The sequence below is a fragment of the Drosophila sulfurigaster genome, chromosome X (genome assembly GCF_023558435.1).
Source record: "Drosophila sulfurigaster albostrigata strain 15112-1811.04 chromosome X, ASM2355843v2, whole genome shotgun sequence".
Lineage (NCBI taxonomy): Eukaryota > Metazoa > Arthropoda > Insecta > Diptera > Drosophilidae > Drosophila > Drosophila sulfurigaster.
Window position 1 is genome coordinate 21,379,194 of NC_084885.1, and position 24,585 is coordinate 21,403,778.

Consider the following 24,585-nt stretch of genomic DNA (forward strand, 5'->3'; position numbering starts at 1 on the left):
CATACCACAGACGGGGAATAAAAACCCAAAGTCCAATTAAAATTTAACTACATCAAAGTAGCAGCAGTAGCAAGCATCAGCCAGAAGCTGTTTTAGATGAGACATCGACGACACCCACACACACACACCCACACACACACATACCTTTTTATGTGTACATATGTGTGCGTATAACATTTAGCAAGTTTAGTATTTTGGGTTCGAGGTTGGGTTCAGATTGGGCTCGAGAGTGCTCTGTGGGAGCACAACAGCTGGACATGTAACATGGACATGCCAACTATGGCTACAAAAAAACGAGAGAGAAAAAATAAAACGAGAGAACACAATGACCAAACAAACTCACACACACATACTGGGGGTATCCATGGCATGTCGAAATTGCGCAGCTTTACGGCAAATGCCGCAAATTGAAACAATTTACATGTTGTACATGTGTGTGGGGCCATCAAAGGGTTAAACTTGCATGTAAACCGTCCGTACACTCGCTGTCCGTCTGTCTGGCTGTCTGTCTGTCTGTGTGTAAGAGTGAGTGTACATATATATGTGTGTGTTTGTGTGTGTTTGCTATTGATGCCTTCGCGCGATTGAGCAGTGTCGCCCATCGTCCCATGAATTTTGATTTAGCCCCAAAGCCGAAGCCAACAATACAAAAAAAAAAATGGGATATATTGGAATATTCAAAATTTGCATAGTATTTTTATTTTATAATTAGTTTGTTGAAGCGTTTTTTTATCCAGCCTTCTAAAGCATCCACTCATTAAAATTATATATGGGTAATTTTATAGCGAAAATTTCGCATGTCAACTCAAACTGAAAAAAAACGTATACCCAAATATTGTTGTATTTTTAATCAAGATAAATCTTATAACTCTTGATTCACACTTTAATTCAATCTTAAATTTGAATATTTATAATAATTTGAAAAATATTTTAATAGGCATCATTTCAATATTATACGTTGAAATACTCTATTTCTCAATAAAATGAATATTAACAATTGACAGAATTTTCAAAATGTATTTCCATTATTACGATTATTTTTTATATATAATACGTTTAAATATTATATTTCTAAATAACATAAAAATGTATTTCCATTATTACGATTATTTTTTATATAGAATACGTTTAAATATTATATTTCCAAATAACATAAATTTAATTTCTAGACATTTAAAATTAAAATTTTGAATTGATTTTCAATATTATTACCTTAAGATTTGAATTTATTAAAACTATTATATGGGAATAAATTTGAACAATGTATTGTAGCTTAAGTGTCAGTGTGAGCAAAGGTAACACGGGTTAAAAATGGTAGAGAAGTAATGAAATGCTTAAGGGAAGCGGCAAAAATCACCACAATAGAAAGAACAACAACAACAGCATCAGCAACAACGACAACAAAAAGAACAAGAAGAACAACAACAACGAGGTGACAAACCGCGCGTGACCCGTTGCCCAGCTTCCGGGAAAGTCGCGACGCGTCGCCTCGAAATAAGAGGAGATGAGAAGTGAGATGCGAGATGAGAGACGCGAGACGCGACGCAACGCGTCGTTTGTCGGTGACGGCAAGCGCGGATTATGGCGCGTTTGTTCACGACTTTCGGCTTTCAGCTGGCCACGTTTTCTCTTTTGCTTACTTTCTTTTCCTTTTTTGCAATACACAACCACGACGGCCTTGTCCACAAATTCAATCAAGCATCGAAACACTTTTTCCCTGATACACTTTCCGGAAAATCTCAGAAAAAGAACTTCAAATTTGAAATTGAATTAATTTAAACTCTTAGTAGTTTGATACTTTTACATATATTAAAATTAAAACTAACACCAAATGATATTAAATTATAAAAACAAATTTTTAAATATTTACATATTTTTATATAAATGGCACAAATTTGTTGAACTGACAATTGCCACAGAAAATTTAATATTTCTGAAACTAGATTCAAGAATTTGAATAGATTTCTAGTTAAAAATTTTAAACAATAAATATTTATATATACTTAATCTATTGACCATTAAAATTATTAAAATATACCAAAGATTGCATATACAAATATTCATTGGTTCATATTTTTTAAAGCGATTAGAAGAACTATTCAAATTGTTTTCACTAATGTTTAATATTCTGTATAAGTTCAACGAATTTGCAACATCTAAATGAACATCTTATTTTATTTTCTAATAATTCTTAATAAATTTCTTTATTCTAATTTCTAGAATTATAAAAGTTTAAGCATTCATCATGAAATTGAAGAATTCTTTTACCTACACTAGAAACGCAATTTAATTTTTAAGTCTGACTATTTTTCGGCATTTCGAAAACTTGCAACTTCCATCTGAAAAATTCGATTTTCATTCAAAATACGATGTAACATAATTCGATGAGCTGACAACATTTATAAATTTCTAATTAGATTTTTCAATTCAACATTCATTTTTTTAAGACAATATTTCTGATATTTGATTTTAAACCAGCAAATTGTAATTATTCGTCATGTAACTGAATAATTTTTCTACTTTGACTTAAAACACTAACTATAGAATTTTTGTAGATCTATTAAACTATAAAAGATTAAAAAAACTCTGTAAAACTGTGTGTTTGATATTTTTACAGTTTGCTCTAGCATTTCTTTCTACTTTTATCAAATGGCTTATAATTTTCGAGAATCATAATGTACATATGAAGCTTCCAACAAAAGAAGACAAAGATATTTAGGATGCATAAATTGAAACGGAAGATACAGACTTTGAGTGTTGAACTTGTTCCAGTTTTTCTCGTCAGTCGTTATTTTAAATTTATATATTTTAAATGAAATCAAATCAGTAAACAATGGAAAGTCTGCAATCTTCAAAAAAGTGTATTGATATTTGAAAAGCTGGAAATGATATGCACAAGCACATATACCCAGATTGGCAGAGTGCTTGTCAGGTCATTAGACAGACGGATCACAGGACAACTGTTGCTGTGCGCTCTCTGTCTCGCCAACGTTTGTTCTCTCTCTCTCTCTCTGTCTCTGTCGTTGTATGGCGCAGTAATAACCTTTATAAAGCAAATTTACAATAAAAGGCAAATGGTGAATGCCGCATGCCACATGCCGCATGTTGCATGTTGCATGGTGGATGGCCAAATGGCTATACCACGCCCCCTTCCCCTTCCCCAACCCCAACCCCCGCCCCCAGCCAGCCGATGTGCCAATTTTTCTGTAGTCCGTTGTTTGGCTTCCGTTTGGATTTTTGCCGCGATTTCCTTTCGCGTTTCTGCTCTCTTTTTAATCCCCCTTCCCTCGTCGCCACAATATACATTTTTTTGGTTGATTTTGTTGGCTTTTTTTTGTTTTGTTGGTTTTTTTTGCGTTGTGCTTGTGTGTTGGCCAAAAGTCAACCCATGAGCTGTGGCATTTTTAAGTAATTTTTATAGCTTAAATGAAGTCGGAGGGGGGCAAAGAGACAAGAGAGCAACTGTACAGCATATTGAGGGTGTGAATCACATGAAATTGAAGAAATCTGCAGCTAGGAATTTTAAAGTTGTTACATGACCAACAACAATGACAACTCCGCCGACAAGGTCAGCGGATGTGGTCAGTCATGCCTCCAGCCCCGAACATCCTGGCCCCAAACGTGCGGGGGGAGGTTCTGGAGACGCGGCACCGAGACCGAAAAGGGGATGTGCCTCAAAAACTGGGCACTGACTGATGGCGATGATGATGGTGATGGTTAGAGTGGGTAGAGTGAGTAGAGTGGAGGTGAGGGAGGCCCGCTGATGTCCTGTGATGTCGTAGGACGCGCGTCGAAAAGCGACAAAATATGCAAGGATCAAACCACAAATTCTCACCCGTGAGTCCACAATCATTTTGACACTGGTTACAGCGTGAAGGCGGCGCATGTTCCACGTGGATGCGATGCGATGAGATGAGATGGGATGGTGGAGAGGGAGAGAGGAAGAGAGAGAGGTGACTAGATTTGCGTTTGGATAGTTGCATGCCACAGCTAGCCGCATGTGTGTGTCCTCGCATGTCCTGTGCGTAGTTGTGCCAGTTCCTGTCACAGTCACAGCTATCCTTTTGGCCCATCCAGTTGCAGGAAATTGAAAAGTGCAACGCAAATTGCGTTCCGCTGAAGGCTCCAAAATGTCCAACGCTCGCTCGCTCGCTCGCTTGCCCAATGCTTGCTCGTTCAATGGCCAACGATGTCCTCTCATGGGCGCGTCGAGTGGTTGACAATTGATTTGTGCTTATGTGTGTCGTCCGGTCTCTGCTTACTTGCACGTAGTAGAGACCGAACCACGGACAACGGCCAACCACGGACCACGGCGTATGTAAAATGCCGTTTGACTGTGATTTAAAGACATTAACATGATGGCCCTCCAAATTGCATTGGCCTCACACTCACACACACACTCACACACACACACACACATACACAGACAGACAACTTCAAATTCAAGTTAATGACGTTTTAGGAAATGTTGCTCTATTAGACACCAGCAACAATTGCTTTAATCGAGTTAAAAGTTACTGAAAAAAGAAAGAGAGAGAGACAAAAGTAATTGTTACACAAATGGAACATTTTAATAACATTTTTCGACCTTAAAAGAAGATTTTATTAATCTGAAATAAATAACTGAAGAACAAAATCTTGTTGTAAGACTTTTGCAGCCTAAATATCTTGTTTGGGATCAAAAAGTTCTTAAATCAAGACATCCAATATTATTTTCTAGTAAGATTTTTAACTTAAAATAAGATTTAATAATCTTAAAATGCAAATTTACTATATATACAATATGTATATCTTGATTTAAGATTTGCAATCTTAGCACTTATAAATCCATATTTTTTCTTCTCTGTGTACATAAATTCATAACTGAAGTTTCAGACAATACTCGTATTTGCGATTCTTAAATTGATACAAAATTATTAAGAATAGAATTTTAAAGCTTGGACATTTTTAGAATGAAATATGATCAAAGTGAATTCTTGATATCTCTCGCTTTTTGTGTACCTTATGCAAAGTACTAGAAACAAGTTTTGATCAGCGAACATTTTAATTAAGAAATATTCATTTAAATTGTGCTATATTCTTACAATATACAATAATGTTTTCATACTTTCTATTTATTTATAGCTGTCCCATTGTTGGAAAGAGTTGTGTGAATTCATTGTCGATTTGGCTATAAAAAGAAGACAAAATTGTGCGTCTAAAAAAAGTGCAGGCTCACGCTCAAGGACATCTGGAGCAGTTTGAGCAGGAGCCGGAGTCGGAGCAGCAGGAGCAGGAGCACTATTCATCGCATCTGCATCATAATCATAATCATCACCATCATCATCAACATCATCAGCAGCATCATCATCAACAGCTGCAGCATTCACAGCAGTTGCTGCAACAACAGCAACAGCAACAACAACAGGTTCATCAACAGCATCTCTACAACGAGCACTACAATTCACAACAGCACCAACAGCATCACAGCACCAGCAGCAGCAACAGCAACAGCAATAGCAACAACAACAGCAACAGCCACAAAATGCATTTGACAACAACAAGCAGCAATTCAACGGCATCGAATGCCAACAACAACAACAATAACAACAACACAACCAACAACAATAATAATAACAACAACAATTCGAGCAGCAGCAACAACAACAACACAACCAACTCAAATGGCACCAACAACAACAACAACAACAACTCGAGCAGCAACAGCAACAACAACAGCACCGAACAGAACACGCCCCCAACACCCGCCCAGCTGCTAAACGAAGCCTACACCAAGATGACCTCGGACATCTTGGCCGAGCGAACCCTCGGCGACTTCCTCACCGAGCATCCGGGCGAACTCATCCGAACGAGCAGTCCGCTCTTCGTCTGCACCGTCCTGCCACCGCATTGGCGATCGAACAAAACGCTGCCGGTGGCCTTCAAGGTCGTCTCGCTGGGCGACATCATGGACGGCACCATGGTCACGGTGCGGGCGGGCAACGATGAGAACTATTGTGCCGAGCTGCGCAACTGCACCGCCGTCATGAAGAACCAGGTGGCCAAGTTCAATGATCTTCGATTCGTCGGACGCAGCGGTCGAGGTGAGTCAACACAATTTGCACTACAACTTACCTCACATAAGCTGGCAACGTAATAGATTCAGTTCTTAGCGAAGACTATCTTTACTTACTCTAACTCTATCTTAGAGGAGATTGCCTCACTTACGCTATAAACTGCTATGAAAAGTAATAAAAAGGTGTCTCCTTCAATAAACTGACATAGTAATAGGTTTAGTTTACGGAGAAGACTATCCTTTCCTACCCTTACTCTTACTCTTTATTAGAGAAGATTTACATTACTCCAAGAACTTGTTACACTACAAATTATTGCTTACTTAAAAGTAGTGAACACGAGTATCCTTAGATAAACTGACAAAGTAATAGATTATATTCTTAGCGAAGACTATCTTTACTTACTCTAACTCTATCTTAGAGGAGATTGCCTTACTTACGCTATAAACTGCTTACACTACATGTTGTTGCTAATTGAAAAGTAATAGTAATAGTAATGTTGTTCACGGAAGAGACTATCCTTTCCTACTTTTACTCTTACTCTTTATTAGAGAAGATTTACATTACTCCAAGAACTTCTTACACTACAAATTCTTGTTTACTTAAAAGAAGTGAACACGAGTATCCTTACATAAATTTATAAAGTAATAGGTTTAGTTTCTAGAGAAGACTATTTCAACTTACTCTTACTCTTACGCTCCCTTAGGTGAGATTGCCTTACTTACGCCAGTTAATTACAAAATAGAGAACTGGAGTATCCTTAGATAAACTGACAAAGTAATAGGTTAAGTTCTTAGAGATGACTATCCTTATTTACTTACTTACTTGATCGTAGAGAAGATTTCCTGACTTGTCCTAAGAACTAAAGCTATTACAATGTCATGTATGTGTGCTTACATAAGCTGACATAGTAATAGTTTTAGTTCTTAATAGAAAAGAAAGGTTAACAATTATAGACCTCACCAAGAGAGAATGTTTTACAATTTACTTGCAAAATAAAATAATAATGGTTTGGCGTTTTTTTACTTTGAATGCTTGCGAATGTCGGCCTTGACATCAAACTCTTATCAATAACTCTCAATTTGATTTTACATAATTAGCATTAGCCAATTAAATGATTAAACTAAATGCTAATATTTTTTGTGGAATTCAATAATTTATTTCTTTTTTTTTAGACTTGAATTAACTTTTGGAAATTTAAACTTTAAGTTATAGAACCTCATTTTGGAATTCATTATATTATAAAATGAGTCATAATAAAATATATGAGTTATCGAAACATTGCGCGAACATTATGCAATCAATTATATCTTAATTAGTAGAACATTTTTCTATTCATCTGTATTGCCATTAACAGAACCATTTATAAACACAAAACTCTCCATTTCGGCACTGCAAATATGTATTTCTGTGTTGCTCTGTGCTTGTTTAAAGCTATCGCTGTCTCGCTCTTGGGTTTGGGTGGATATTCATCATCATCATCATGAACGGTTCGTAGCCGAAAAAGTTTCTCAAGTGCTTCTCATATTGTCTGTGGCTATTGGCATTGTTGTTGCTGCTGTTGTCGGTCCTTTCTTTTGTGGCCGAAATGCACTCGAAACAATTTGTTCAATTATCGCCATCCTTCGCACTGCGTCCTCTGTCCTCTGTCCTTCCTCCTTCCCCCTCCCTCACTTCCCCGTCTCGTCAGCCATTTGCCATTCGCGCTGAGTGGCAAAAGTTTTGAGTGCGTCCTGCCCATTTGTGTCTACTTCTCACACAATTTTTTTTTTGTGTTTTCGCTTCTTTTTTTTTTGAGAACGCGTATTATTCGGGCACTTTTTGCATTGTCTTTTTTTGCTGACTTTTGTTGCTTTTGCTTTTTGACACAGAGCAGGCTTTTGTAGCCTTTTGTAGTAACCGCTTGTAAAGCGTTGCACAAAATTGTCAGCAGTTCATTACGGAGACGGAGACGAGTTCCCAATCCAAAGCTTTGGGTCTTTTATCTTAAAGTGTTTTAATAAACTGTCAAGTCAAATGGACTTCAGGCACTTTAATTGGTGTATCAAATACCGTGTGTGTAAAATGTTACAAATTTCCTTTTTTTTTTGTTTTCGGTAGCTAGACTTAATGAGTGGCGGAAGGAGAAGGTTTCCAACTGCTGCAAACCGCAAAAACCAAAAGCTTTAACTGCGGCAGCGACGTCAGCAGGAACCGAAAAACGAGACTATGTCTGTCTGTCTGTCTGTCCAGTTGTCTGTCTGATTTGCCGCAGGATTCACGCATTGTCATTCATTGGTCATGTCAATAGACGCGCTTTCGTTTGAATTCGCATTCGCATTCGCATTGAGGCGTTTAATTGTAAATTTCCCATTCATTTAGGCTGTCTGGCAACAGTCAAGAGCAGCGAACGGGAGAGCAAACAAAACGACTCCCCATTGAGCTCCATTTCGCCACGTGGAGTAACGTGATCCAAGCCAAAAAAAAAAATTTGCTTTATTTCACATGCTTTTTTTTGTGTGCTTACTTCTTCTTACTGTTGTGTGCTGGAAAACCGCATTTGAATTCAAGTGAACGATTATCGTTACAAGACAAACTACAGAAAGAGATAAAAATAGAAAGAGAAAGAGAGAGAGAGCTAGTTGAATGGTTGCTACTTCGACTATGGCTGCTGTTTCGATGCCTGCGTTGCATGATTTGTTTGTATTGTGTCGTCCGGGCCAACGCGTCGCATGCGTGATTTATGCCCTCTGCGTTCGTTAATCGTTATGCATGGCTTGGCCGTCGCTCTCGTTGTTGGCTGTCGCCGTGGCCGCCATTTTGTTTTAGCTTCTGTTTCGCTGTTTCTGTCGCCAGCTAATTACAATAGCAAAATAGCAAAATGCATAGGCAACGCGACGCCCGCCCCCTCTTCCCCTCTTTCCTTGCCCCCCATCCAGGCCTAACCCCGCTTTTGATATCGTGTGCGCGCGTCATGCAATTTAATTACCCAGTCATCGATTTATTTGGCCCCTGCGCCTTGCACTGGGCTACACTTTTAATTAGCAAAGTGCCATGCACATGCACGCATACACACACACACACGCACACACATAGAGAGAGAGGAGCTTGCACGCATATAAATGCATGTGGCATGTGAAGAGGGAGTGACTATTTGGTGCCAGTTGGCGATTGTTACGAGAGTTTTTTACAGCGACCCACGTCGATAATTCCGCCAGCGCATCCATAGCGAGTGAAAGAGCAAAATAGAGAGCGAAAGAGAAAGAGAGAGAGAGAGTGGAGCAGTTTCAGCAGCAACATTATCGACATTATCTAGAGCTGCAAAGTCAAGCTTGAGCAGCTCATAATGGTCTCACTTTTCTTATTTACACAACTCGCTCGAGCCATTTAAGTCGGCCGCAAAATGAAGTGAAGCGCACGCCGAACCCGAATCTGAAACCCCCAACGAAATCAAAAAAAAAATGGTGAACTCCCCTTGCCAAGCAAAGCGAAAGCAAAAGGCGTTGCTGTCGTTGCCCCAAAGTGAAAAGTAAAGAAATAAACGACAACACGACAACCAAAAAAAAGGGGCGCATTTTGCCGGTGTTTGAGTCGAGTTGAGTTTTTTGGGTGTCGAGGCAAGACAAATGCCTGGCAAAAGTCGAGGCGCGTTCTAGCGTTCAAAAAAGGAGGCGTTAAAAAGGCAAGACACAGACCAAATAAAAAAAGAAAAGAAAAGTTCTACGAACTGACACCTTGACTGACTGCTTCTCATTCTCTTTGGGTGTGTGTGTGAAAAGGATACACCTCGAAGGCAGCCAAAATGGGGGCTCTTTTTTGGGGGTTACATTTTGGGGCATGCAACAGGCAACGGCAGGCATTCAATTGTATGTCATTTGCAGTTATGATGAGCGACTTAAGTGAAATCTAGCAAAATTCTTGAAACATTTCATTGCTTGCTGAGAGAGAGAGAGAGTGAGAGTGAGGGTGATGGCATGTTGTTGTGTAGGACATTAAAATCAAAGCTGTTGACAAATAACTGAAATCCTTGTAGCAAATCCTTGGCAATTTGCAGAACAAGCGTCATAAATCAATTGGGTAATGAAAGGCATACAAAGGCACAAACACACACGTGTCGTGCGTGAGGTAGAGGCAGAGACAGAAACAGAGGCAGCAAGGCAACAAGGAGACATGAGAAACTTAAAGCAAGACAAAGTGGAGTAGGCCACACTCGCACACACGCACACACATCTGTGTGTCTGTCAATACTTGTGGTAGAGTCACAAATCCCAGAGGCAGCAAAATTCAACTTAGTCACATAATCGTTTTCGTGGCTTCAAATGTACAATTTGCGGATTATTTGCAATTAAATTTTTGAAGCCCGAGCCTTGTTTGTTGCTTCGATACATACATATTTTTCGTTCAAATATTTGCACCGCTTTTGTGTCATATTTTACTTCGGTTCGTCTGTCATTTATTTATTTTTGCCTTGCACACATATTTATTTTATTTCCCAAAACTGTCTTAAGCCATTTGGCAAACATGATGGCTGCCGAAAAATTCTCAAACATTTTCTCTTCATTTTTACCTCCTCACCTGTGCGCTGTATGTAAGCCCTTGAAAGCTTTCTGAGCCATCTAAATCCGGCCAGTAAGTCGGCCAAAACACCAAAACGCATTTTGCGGCTTATTTGGTTTACCAACCCACTTTCCGCTTTCCATCTTTCCACCTGCCACCCGCCATTTGCATTTTCTTTTCAGTTTTTCAGTTCATGTGTTCAGCCTTTTTTTGTGGCCCTTCCATCTTTGCATTGTGTTTGCTTGGAATTTTTGTTTGATTTATGGGGACCCAACAAAACACATTGGCAACAGAAATTATTTTGGTCGTCGATAAGTCAACGTTGAGGCTCAACAACACATTTTTGGCAATTTATTCAAAATGCGAGACAAAACATGACGAAACGTTTAACAAAATTGTGTTGCAATACATTTTGTTTTTTTTTATACATTTGCATTCTACTTCACATTTTTAATTTTTTGAGTAAGGTGTCACATAATTTTATTCATTTTAAATTCATCCTTTTTAGTCTAAATATAAGGAAAATATTAACAAATATAAATCGACGCAATTAACAAAATTTCGAGTGTACTCGACTGTGAGATACGCTCTACCTATTTTGAATATGATCAAAAGGTTGCGCTAATTATTTTTTAAATACCAATACTAATTTCATGCATCTAAGATCCTTTTGCTGAAGGCGTTTTTTTCCTTACGAAAGTGTTTCTACAATTTTCATTTGATTGCGTCCAAATTTTGAATCATATATATTGTTGTTATTATTGTGTGTATCGAAAAATACCACTCTTAAATCAAAGTTACTATTTTTATTCGATTATTATCGATTATCAAGGGCGAAAGTGGGGAAAAAATTTAAAGCAAAATTCATCTGCGTGCAAACAAGATAAGTGCTGTCAAAAAGAAATTATATCTCTATCTCGTATAGTGTCTGAGATCTAGGTGTTCAGACGGACAGACGAATATGTGCTGATTACGAATCTATATAGATTATGGAGTTGGAGATGCCTTCTTCTGTCTGTTACATACAACAATCTTCTACCATATCTTATATATTCATAAATTCAAATCAAAATTATAGATAGAAATTATTGAATCAACACATAATCTATTTGGGCAATAATGACAAATGTTGCCATTGCGAATTGCTTGTAAATCGGCAACAAAAATGATTGCGGCATCTACAAAATATCGTGTAGTAAGCACTTGGATCCCAATCGCAAAATTCGAGGGAATTGAAAGAGAAATAGCGTAACAATGAACTACACTTGATGGCAACAAGAGTAAAGTGTCAGTGGATAAAAGTGAAGTAAAGCTTTTTGCCAACGCAACAGGAAAAAGGAACTGAACTGAAAAAGGGCAAAGACTAAATGCCACTTGAAAACAACTGCTAACAGACTCAAGACGAAGTTCATTTTTTATCGCAAGCAAGTTGACTGAGGGGACTGAGTATTGGGGATTAGACAACGAAGACAACGTTGAAGATTGCGGCGTTGCTAGCGAAGGAAACTCAGTGGAGTGTGGCAGCAACATGTGTAAGCCTCAGTGTCTATATATTTGTGTGTGTGTGTGTGTGTGCGCGCGTGTGTGTGTGTGTCGGCGGTTTATTGTTGTGTGTGCCGAAATGATTTACGCTTTGTTTGTCAACTTAAAAAGCAAACGGCGGCAACACGGGCAAAAAACACTTAAAGACGTTGCGCATACGCCGCGTTGTCATAGACAGACTACGGATCAAGTTACTGGGGGGGTGGATGAGGAGAGAGAGAGAGAGAGACAGTGAGAGAGTGAGTTGGCAAGATGACAGTTTTTGCAGTCGACACGAGTTGGCCGAAATGCTTTTAATTGAATCTTAGCAAACTCATCGTGGGCTTGTCTGCTTTGCTGCCTGCCTGCCTGCCTGCCTGCCTGGCAACAACACCAAAAAAAAGAAAGAAAGTAGAATACAAAAAACGAAGACGTCACTCTCGTTCTCTTTCTTTGACTGGGGCGTAGGCATAACAAGTTAATTAAAAGAAAACTCTGTGGCACAAATGAAATAAATCTTGGCAGGCAAACAAAGAAAGGCGCGCTTCACCTATGTATGTGTGTGTGTGTGTGAGACATATGTTAAAGACAATGAGTTTGAATTGTAATTAATTCTTTAAATTACGCCAAGGAGACAGTCACACGGTTATCAATTATAGAAAAGTTAACGTTCAGTAAAAATGTGAGAAATGTTGTTGAGATTTTTGTATGCAATTATTGCGTAATTATTTGCTGTGATTGGAGGTAAGAAATGATTCTTGTGATTCGATTATTTTTCTTGAAAATAATAAATAACTGAAAATGTTTGCTATATATTGTGAAATGTTTAATACTGCACAGATTTTAAGCACAATTTTAATGTAAATGGAACATTTTAATGATGCAATTGTTTAGCAATTCTTAAGAAATACTTTTTGCGAGTTGAATGTTGTGTACTGCTGAATGCCGTCTGAATTTCTTGTAGAAATTCAATACAATTAATATTTTTATGTGATCAAATTAATGAGCAATTTTTAATGTGTCTAAAATTAAGATTGTGCTCTTGACTAAGAAAATGTATGCATATCTAGAATCCTGAGCATTTTTATTGGTAAATTTAACTGAAATTCAACTATGAATAGTCGATAAAAACTGTAATGAAACATTTTTTAAATAATATTGAAAAAGTTGGTTACAAAATTTAATTGTAAAATATATATTCACGTATTTTATTTTATTTAAAAATAGCAATTATAGAATGTATCAAGAAATTTACTTTAGCGATTTCCACATTTTTTGTAATCCTTCACTTTTGAAACACTTGAATTAAATGAATTCAAATTCGATACTTATTGATATAGTTTTATGATCATCTAAATGCAACTTCTTTATATTTAATACATAATTATCTGTTATTTTCAAAATACATTAATAAATTTAGGATTTAATTAAATGAATAATAATAATTTAAACTATTTATACCACAATTTATGCCCCAATCAGCATTTCTTCAATTCTGTTCTCTATTTGATATTCAATCGATTGTAATTGTAATTGTTTCGCGCTGCTCATTAGCCCAGTTTTGTTGTCTAACCAGGGTTTATTCTTTTTTATAGTCAACAAATTCTGGCTAAGGTTTTTACGATGTGACAATCGACCGATGTTTTGGGGGGTCGTAAATGTGGCGACGCGCGTGTTTAGTAAACATTCAATGTTTAACTGTCTTTCTTTTTGTTTTTTTTTTTTGTGGGTTGTTTTGCAGAATGGGCCATAAATTGATACAATTATGTTATCGCATTTTGTGAATACATTTTGGTATGTTTTTTCTTTTTTTTGGTTTTGGTTTCAGGGAAGAGCTTCACATTAACCATCACCGTGTCAACGAATCCACCGCACATAGCCACCTACAACAAGGCGATCAAAGTGACTGTCGATGGGCCACGTGAGCCACGCTCCAAGACCAGTAAGTATACATACTAGCATAATATCTGAATGGCCAATAAGCACAAAACTCACAGCTCAAGAAAACAAACACAAAACCTACGCAAAGCTTTTGATTTAGCTCTAATCTATTAGTTGCAGCAGCAGCAGCAGCAGCAGAAGAAGAAGCAGCAATTACAACAATGACTGCGACTTTATTAAAGCTCCAATCACACATTTACATTTACTCTCTCTTTCACTCATTCTCTTCCTCTCTGTCGCTGTCTCTGTCTCTGTCTGTCTTCTCTGTCGCTTTGAGATATATTCAATATGCAGTCGACTCTCGAAATACATATTTATAAGCATGCAAATATTTTACTTTGCATATGTTAAGTCTGAGACTCGGTCTCGAGACAGCAGCCAACTGACAACAGTTGCCAATGTTGCTGCTGCTGTTGTTGTTGTTGTTGGTGTTGTTGTTGCTGCTGCTGTTGGCAGTGTAATCGACTGGGTCCGAGAACAACAATTCAATCCATGGCATGATTTATATCCTCTGATGCCAGCCTGCAACTTTGCCAGTTTACAATAGAGAGCACAGTTTTCTGCGGTAGACACACACACACACATCTGCACACTTCCACACACACACATATGTAGCTGCGTTTACATGCAAATGGCTGTGTTGAGTTTAAGCTGCCGCCGCCATTGTCAGACAAAAGGTTATTATTTTATAATGAATACAATGTGCCGTAAAACTGCAGCTGCCAAAAGGGAGACAACGATTAGTTGTAGGCAGAGCAGAAGCAGAGAGAGAGAGAGATAGAGAACTAAAGAGAGATAACAAGAAAAACTGAGCTATTAGCTATAGTAAATGCTTTAAGCTTACGACAGTGTCTTTGGCAAATGCTGCTGCCATTTACAATTTATGAAGTTTAAGTATTCCACTATGCAGAATATAATTCTGAATGTTGTTTACTAAAATATCATATATACAAACATAGAATAGAGAAGGTATTCTCATGTTTCTGTTTAATTAGCATTTAAAAAAGAAATGCAACTTTATCATTTTATAGGTATAGAAATGAATTAATTAAGATGTTTCTCCATATTAATGCTAATTAAACAAAAGCAACTTGCTCATTCCATGGGCATCAAAATAGCAATTAAATTCTTAAGTATCATTATCAGAACAAATCAATTTTGGCATTCGATAAGCAAAATAACAGGCCAGTCAATCTTATACTATCTTTAGATTATGATAAAGTCGACCGTTTCTAATAAATTTTCAATGTAATATATTACTATATCAATATACCAAATATCGTATCTGGTATTTTTTGGTATATTTGATATATTAAATTGTAATGCCGAAACGTTAAGCCCCGTTCATTTAATAGGCAGAAGGACTCATCTCCAACCTCATGTATAATATTGTACTACATTCAAAATATACGATAAAATACAAAAATATTAGATTTGGTACATTTTGTACTCTATGGTATATTTTAAATGTCATTATACATCAATATACCAATGAAAGACTTCAGTAAATATCATATCAATTTACTGTATTGTAAGAATAACATAATGTCGGCTAATTTCGCTTTTATTTAACATGGTTATCAGGTATCCCATAGTAAAGCACTTTCAACTGTAGCTTCCTTACTCGTTTAATGTATAGATGTCTTAAGCTATTGAACCCGTATCACAAGAATAGATTATAGGAATTATATTCAGGCTATATTGTAATAAAGCAAATTCTTATTTAAAAAACATTTAATACACTTATACATTGCACACAGAACAAAAGAAACCAAACTGCAAAAACATTTAGTTAAGGACAGATAATTAAAACTGAAAAAAACTTAGTGTTATCCCTTTTAGGGCAGCAACAACAATTCCACTTCGCCTTTGGCCAGCGACCGTTCCACTTCTCCACGGATCCCCTCTCCGGCTTCCGCATGCCGCCCATTGGCAACTGTCAGAGTAAGTAGAAAACATTTACGCTCTCAACACATCATCTACATCTTGATCATCATCATCATCATCATTGATTCATCAATTCAAGTTTTTGTGAAAATATTTGTGCATTCGTTTTTGTATTTATTGCAAATTTTAGTGCATTCTGCAGCTTTTCATTTAACACTTGAGTAACGGCATGCCACAAAAGTATTCCGGCTTTCTAGGTTTGAGTTTGAGTTTGAACTTTTTTTTTTTTGGGCTTTCGATATGGGTTTGGGTTTGCTGTTGTTTATTGGGGACCTGGTGGTTTGTGTGGTGCACCCCAATGCAACCACACAAATTCACACAAAACGATTAGGTGGCAGGCTTTGTTCGCCAGCAGCATCGGCAGCAACAACGTCATGTATTAAACTGCGGTCAGACAAAAAATATGCAGCAAAACAACAGCAAAAAAAAAATAAAAGGAAATCAAAACGAAAACAGCAACAATAAAAAAAAAACCTATCAATAAATTGAATGAAATCGAAACACAACATCAACGATGAAAAAAATCAAAGAACAATCAACTTAATCCTGCAGTAAAGCGACTGTATTAATTAGACCCTGAATTATAATAATTTTTATTTCAAAATGTACAGACAGTTAAATTCTTTCCGAAAATGCTGTTGTTGCTATTGTTGCTGGACGCTTTATTTAACCAAAGTTTACTATGCAAACAAATTTACTACACAATAAAAAAAAACAACAATCGGCAAACATCATGCGAAAAAAAGTGCAACTGGCGTCTACAAAATGTATCGATTGTGTTATTTATGTTATCTGTGAGTGTACACCACACATGTAGGTGTCACTCTCTGTGTGTGTGTGTGTGTGTAAGTTTGTCGCCATTTTGTATTTTTGTCGTTGCTGTGTTGGAGCTGTGTTCCATTCCAACATTGAATAATAATTTACAAAATAAGATTACACGGAAAACAAAATTGCATATATAGTATTTTCAAAAATTATATAGAGAAAAATATTTAAATACTTACAGTTATGCCAGCAATTAATTAAAAAATAATAAAATAAAAATACTATAAAATCCAAAAAGATTTAACGGAAATTAAAATATATCAAAAGTACAAAAAAAAAAAACAAAAGTAAATATAAACAATAACGCTGCTTATTATAAAGTCTATTTATCTAGCTTAGAATAGAAAATATTGCAACTTTTCTAATAAAAAATAAAACAAGTATTCAATACCATAAAAAGTAGATTGCTCAGAAAACTAAATATTATATTTTTAAAATAAAAAGAAGCAAAAAAAAAATCGAAATATGAAATATAATGCCTGCTATTAATAAAATCTGTTAGTCCAGCTTAGATTTTCATTAAAATAAGAAGATAATTGCAACTGTTCTAATAACAAATAAAACACACATAAACAAATAATGTACTATTTAAAAAAAGATTACATATCATAGATAACTTAAATTTCCGTTAGAACAAAAAATGTTGATGTTTTTCTAATGAATAAAATACAAATAGTAGTTTTTTTTTTATCAAAACAGAAGTAGAAAATGATTTAAAAACGAAAAGAAAGTTTATTAATAAAAAATAAAATATTATGCCACTTTTCTAATAAATAATATAAATCCAAATTTACAATAAAATAATTTCATATCAATAAAGTTCAAATATAAATTATGCAATAATGCCAGCTATAAATAAAATTAAATAATGACAACAATCTATTCATCTATCAAAAAAATAAAATAGTTCGCAGTTCTTGCATTGAATATTAATAACAACCCAAGCTAGAATGCTTGGCTTAAAGCTAAATGTTTTCCAAAACGTGTCACTTAATGACATTTGAAAATAAATATTCATTAAAGTATAGTATCTCTTTTTTTATTGCTAATTTTGCTTTTAGCCTTTAGCTAAAATGCATCAACTGCTTTTTGTTGATGTTGTTGTAGTTTTTTATGCTGGGGAAAAAAGATAAATCAATAAAATTGAAATTGTGTGCAAGTTTTTTGCTCGTTTGCTTTGTAGTTGAATTAAATTAAATTATACATTTAAAAATGTGTGCTATATTAAATTTGATGTTTCAATTTAAATTGACAATTAATTGCATTACAACAACGCCAATAACAGCGACAAATCGTTGGTCAAACATGACAGCAATGAAGTTTTTTTTTTTGGTCCTTTTTTTCCTTTTTAAATACATTATTTATTAATAATTTAACAATGTTAAGATGTACTGGACGCACATAAAAAAAGTGATTATTTGAATATAAATTTATTTATTTTAATGAAATTGCGCAGGCAGCGAACCAAGTTTTATAATGGGCAACAACAAAAAAAAAAATAGACAGAAAACAGAAAACTTGCATTGCATTAAACAAATATCAAATGCAATTCAATCAGCACATAAATTGCCTGCCAATTTCGACTCTCAATCCGTTGTAGTTCATTCTCCAATCCCAGTTATAAAATCATCCTCTTCTCATGCCCCAAATGTCTAGCATGAAGCGCACAAATCAAAATGCAAATTGAGCGATTTACAGCCTGACATTTGCCTCGCTGTATTTCAATCTATTGCTGATTCCCATTTATAAAAATATACATATATAGATATATGTATGTATATACAAAGATATATACAATATGTGTACATGATATATAATGATTACTGGAAGCGTCTGTTGTCACTGATTACCCATAATTTAATTGTAAATATGCAAAAAGCAAAATAACCTGAATTATTTATTAACAAATTTTATTGACAGTCGCTGCTTGACTTAATTACTGGCATATATTTTATTAATTTCGAGCAAAATAAAATACACACACATAAATAAACAAATTGAGACTCCACGCACACACACACACACAGTGGGGAGTGCATCATAGCAAGATACCTCATAAACAGCTAAAGTAAAGAATGTTTGATTCCTGCAGTTCTAATAATTGATTCTAATGGGTACATACATTAGGTGAAGGCTTTAAACTCTTTTGGCTAAAATATGTTATGGAAATAGTTCATCATAAGACATTCGACTAACATTCATGAATGAATCTTGAGCTAGGTTTATTGTACAAAATATTTTACTGAAAAACAAACCGTTCTTAATTCTACAATACAATATCGCTATGTGTAACAATGCCAGCCTGTTACAATTCTAATATTCTGATTTAAATATTAATCACAAAAATTATCAATTAGAGCCAAATAGACTGAAAATAAAAAAAAATACATACAAATGAAATAAAATATTAAGTATTGAAAGAATTCGTAATAAAACTTTCTTCAGATTTTGTTTTAGTCTGCAGCTTTAAGAAATATATTACATTATAAGAGTATTTAGGGATAACACAAAAACTTTCTGTAGCCTCAATCTCATACAGATATTTTTCTTGGCTATATTTATCAGAGAATAAGTTGTTTATTTAGGGAAATTTAATACGAACATAATAAATATTTAATTTTAAAGAGTTTAAGGCTTAAAATATATTTTTTTCATTATAAGAAGACTTGTTTTATATTACAAAGAAAACAAAAGTTTAGGGTTATTTGTTATTTTCTACCAAAATATTCATTATACGAAGAATGTAAGGTTATGTAGAGAACCATTTTTTTTTTATTTTACATTTTCATTTACATTTATATTATGTTCCTTACATTCTATTTTGAATGGATGTTTAAGTGGAAATAATGTAAAAATGTAATAATGTAAATAATGTAATTTTCTCTGCAAAATAATATATTTTTCTTTGAATAAACAGCTATATAAACTGTATAAGACATTCTTAATGAACATATAGTCAATTAAAAAATACCAAATATCATTTAAAAACGAATGTAAAGGAAAAATTTTTTACATTTACATTATTTCTACTTCAACATGCATATAAAAATAAAATAAGATTTTGTTGAGAACAAAGTATTAACATTAACATTATTTATACTTAAACATTCAATTAAAGGATTATGTAAGGACCGTTATAAAAGATTTTCTTAAGAAAAAAGTATTTGAACAAACTTTAGAAATAGCGTCTGAAAATATTTAAAAAATGTAAAACAGTTTTATACTGAATAGCGTAACACAAATTGTTGGACTTCTCACGCCTTTTGACAGCCAAAGGCATTCGAGATACACATTAAAAACAGAAAGTCTTATTTTGAAATAATATTGTATAGGGTTGTATTTAGGGTCGGAGGCTGGGAGAAAAGAAGCCGCAATTGGATTGGCTTTTGCGAAATGTATAAACATTTTGAGCTTTCAATTTCTTGTGAATAATTCAGTAACATAATATGCGCAGATAAAGTCAATCGGTGTGACAACAAACATCAAAAAGCAGACCTGCTGCCATCAACAGCAACAGCAACAACAGCAACAACAACAAAAGCAGCAGCGAGAGCAAGGGACAACAGCAACACACACAAAAAAGCAACGTAATTAATGGAGGTAGAAGCATTTAAGCCAATAGCATTAATAAAGCCACCACAAAATCAATATCCGGATACGAAAATGCGCCCGTCGCCTATAAAAACTAATTAATAATTTCCGAATGGGCTATTAATTAAGCCTAATTATCTGTGCATGAGCCAGGACCCGCAACGTGGTCTGTACTTCATCCGAAACTGTTTTTAAATCTCCGCCCTTCTACCCCCCTCCGGACCGTGTTGGGAGCCTAACATTTGGCCATTTTAGGGGCTATCCATTTTACGTTTACATTGAACCATTTTTGGTTCGCATCCGTCTGTCCATCGCATCAGATTTGTTTGTAATTTTTGTGCTACGGTAAAGTCCCGCATAATGGCCATGATGGGGCTCCAATTAGCGGCCCACACACACACACACATGTGGCATAAATTTGTCAGTCGGTCAGCAACCAGCAACCAGCAGCAGCAGCAGCAGCAGCAACTAGAATTTGTGAGGGACACATTTGCAATTATTCCGATGATAATTATACGAACGTGAACGCGTGAAACTCCTCTAAATTGAAGTCGTCTGCTTAACACGACTAACCAAAAATATTTTGCAACTTGTAAATCTTTTTGTTTTGTTGCTTTCACTTTGATCGATTTGCTTTGCTGTTAAGTTCTACACAGTCACACACACATGTCGTATACTTAACTTACTCGCTGCTTTTTGTCACATTCTTCTCTTTGATTATTTGTTTGCATTTTTTTCTCATCTCCTCACCTCACTAACACCACTAACTGCTACAATCTCTGTAAAAAAAAAAACCAAACGAAACAAAACAATCGAATACCAACAACAAAGATATGTCCCAATTTGGTTTAGGTGCCAGCAACACGCATTGGGGCTACGGTTCAGCGGCCTCGGCCTATTCACCCTACTTGGCCAGCAGCGGACTATCGTCGTGCACAACTCCGACATCGGCACAGTTTAACAATCCGGCGTTGAGTTTCACCTGCTCATCGAACGATCAGAGCAATAACCAGGACTTTGGAGGCGCCACCAATCGCGACTGTGTGCCAAGTAAGTTCACATTTTCTCTATATTTCATTGTATTCTTATTTTAAATTAACTTACTTTTATCGTATTCTTAAAATGAATATTAAAAAGAAAAAGGAAGCAATAAGTCACATTTTTACTTGTTAGTAGTATACTTGAAAATGGTGTTGGAAGACAATGAACAGATTATCCTCCCCTATCATCAGGTGGAGTGCTCATGATGGATCTTCTGTTGATTTAGAAATGTTCCCTTAACGTTTTACTGAGCTTCTTTTACTTTTAGGGACTGTCAATTAAGTTCACATTTGTTTGTCAACTTTGATATCAAAGTCCAACTTGTATCATTCATCGTTTTCATATTTCGAATTATGTTATTGTAGTTTTTGCTGAACTTTTAATTAAAATATTCAATAGAATAAACACGCAAATAGGTTCTAATTTTATATATTTCACATTTTGTATAGATATATATATTTTTTGTTTCTTAAGACTCCATAGAAAAAATATGAACGCAAATTTTGAAGATGTTTTATTTTATTAATATCTTTTAATTTATTAATTATTCAGTTAAGAAATATGATAGCATCAGGCGTACCTATAAATAAACATGTTTGACACGGACAAATATCAGCAGCTTTGTCTATTTCATTCTGCCAGAACATTCGCATAAATAAATATAACAAAAATTACTTTCATTTTTACTGCAGTAAAATAAAATAGTTCGCTCATTTGAACATAAAATTAATCTCAATAAGTTGTTATTAAGCTTCTGGTGCTGATAGCACTAGGCAAAATATATATAAATAAATAACTATTTAAACATTTAATTTGTTTTTACAATGTTTATGTCAAGTGACAAGTTTCGAAAATATACATACAATAAATTGAATAGAACTATTCGCAATAAATATAATAATTTAATAAATAAACTTGTAGAAAAATTTTAAAAAATGTGTTTTGTTCGACACTCAAAATTGTCATATGTAAAAAATTGTAAAGCGCTTCGAAGCTTGTTCAGATACAGCGATGTAGTATATTTTAGCCGGAGTCGGGATATCACCGGACATACACAAAGAAGATGTTCCAGTGTTTCCTTAACTCTGACTCGTTATAATTCCTGCACCGTTTACTATTCGTGATAGCCATCCATATATAAGTAAAACATACAAATTTGAAAAAAAAAGAAATAATAATAAACAACTTCAAGATGAATTCATAATGGTAAATAAGTCTGTTAAATAAATGTTGTTTTTGTCACATTAATTCTTTACGTGTCCAGAACTGTTGGAATCAGATCGCAATAGTACAAGTGCAAAGAGAAGAGTTGATTTCGTGGAAAATATATTAAACGTTTATTCGACAGCTTTCATTTGCTGTGTTCTATTCAACTTAACGACTCAAAGCGAACTACTTCATTTCGCAATATTCTATGTACATATATATGATGAAATTCAACACAAGGATGCCATATCAATTTATGCTTAACTTAGAGTTACCAGATAATCATTTTGTTTCTTACGCTAATTCGTTAATTTCAAACAAGAACAATAAATAATTGAAAAATAGTATTTTATTCATTTTGTAACTATTTAACTTTAACGTTCACTCACAATTTTCAAGTGTAACTTACTAATCCAGCATCTTTTTCGACTTCCTCTCTTGCTATCGCTGCAGTGCTGCCCGACTCAACGGCCAGCGATCTGGACCAGCATCTGAGCAGCCTCGTCGGCTCAACCAGCGGCCAGATGTCGCACCACAGTCTGCTCGGCACCAGCGGCCAGACATCGATCACCTCGACGGTGAACGGAGCCTCAACAGGCAGCGGGGCAACCGGCGCTGGCAGTGCAAGCGGAGCGGGCAGCGGCGCGGGTGCGAATTCGATATTGGTGCCGCGATATCACACCAATGCGAGCAACGAGTACAATGTGCACTCCAGCCAGAATGGACCGCGTAGTCTCAGCGATAGCTCGCAGGCCGAGTCGCCAGTGCAGGAGGATCTGCTGTCGACCAACACACCGAACTTGGGCAGTGGCAGCGGTGCTGGCGGTGGTGCTGGCGGTGGCGGTGGTGCCACCAATGGGGGTGCCACAAATGGCGGCAGCGGTGCAACGGGCGCCTCTTCAAGTGGCGGCGGTGGCGGCTCAGCGGGCGCCTCGGCGGGCGCTGGCAATGCAGCGATGCTGGGCGCCAATCAAAACTTTCCCGGCATTGTTAACCAAGCGCAACACGCCTCCGCCTCGGCCTATGGCGGCGGTGTGGGCGTCGGCGTCGGTGTCGGCGTGGGCGTGGGCGTCGGTGTAGGCGGTGGCCATGGCAGCGGCGCTGGCGCCACAGCCGCCGGCTGCAATGGCTCACTCTATCCGGTGTTGCCAGCGAGTCTGCTCTACTCGCAGCTATACACGGCGGCCAATCAATCGGCGCACGGTTTTCATTCGCACACGCTGCCGTCGCATGCCTCGCCCAATTCATCGGTGCATGGCGAACTGCAGAGCGTGATGGATCACATTAGCAATGTGGGTGTGCGGCAGCAGCACAACATCATGACTGGTGGGGGGGTGGCGCATCCGGGTGATCTGACGCTGATTGGCAACTGCGGAGCGTCGGTGCGGAATATCGAGGATGGGAACACAAATCGTCAGGTGGCCGCGCTCGCTGCCCATCGCGGCCACCACAATCCAACTGACAATGGGGGCAGCGTGTGGCGGCCATATTGAGGTCAGGTTCTGTGGTGCGGCTCCGCAGTTCTTTAGTGCCATGAGCACGACGAGGGCGCGACAACGGAGAAGCAGCACGGGCAGACACAACAGCAACAACAACAACATGGAAACGAGGGAGAGTTTGGTGATGGCCTCGTGGAGAGGGGAGATGGAATTGGAGGTGGGGCTTACTAACTGTACATTACTGTATATACACAAATACAAATACGATTTTAGCGACTTAAGAGATGCAATTTTTTTGGTCAACAACGTGTGTTTTTTTTTTGTCTCGACGTATGATGAGCATAAAACTTTTTAGTAGAATTTGTTGGGAGTTCTCAAATAACTCAAAACTATATAGTATTTTATTAAACGTACGTAGTCAAATGTTAAGCAAAAAATTACAAAAATTATCAAGACAGCTAAAAATTGACAGATTTAGCAAATTT

At 36.4% G+C, this 24,585-nt stretch overlaps 1 protein-coding gene across 4 annotated transcripts in view; it reads left to right on the plus strand.

Annotated features, from left to right (window-relative positions):
• LOC133848771 (runt-related transcription factor 1) overlaps window positions 1-24,278 on the plus strand; it is a 50,879-nt gene extending 26,601 nt beyond the window's left edge. Inside the window, exons 2-6 of one of the 4 annotated variants that reach the window (XM_062284463.1) lie at window positions 5,125-6,083; window positions 13,939-14,052; window positions 15,879-15,995; window positions 21,246-21,464; window positions 23,115-24,278. In XM_062284463.1, coding sequence (XP_062140447.1) covers window positions 5,525-6,083; window positions 13,939-14,052; window positions 15,879-15,995; window positions 21,246-21,464; window positions 23,115-24,154 — 2,049 coding nt within the window. In that variant the 5' untranslated portion in view covers window positions 5,125-5,524 and the 3' untranslated portion in view covers window positions 24,155-24,278. The remainder of the gene's footprint in view (window positions 1-5,124; window positions 6,084-13,938; window positions 14,053-15,878; window positions 15,996-21,245; window positions 21,465-23,114) is intronic. The other 3 variants (XM_062284464.1, XM_062284465.1, XM_062284466.1) reach the window with 3 other exon arrangements.
• Window positions 24,279-24,585: the final 307 nt, after the last annotated feature.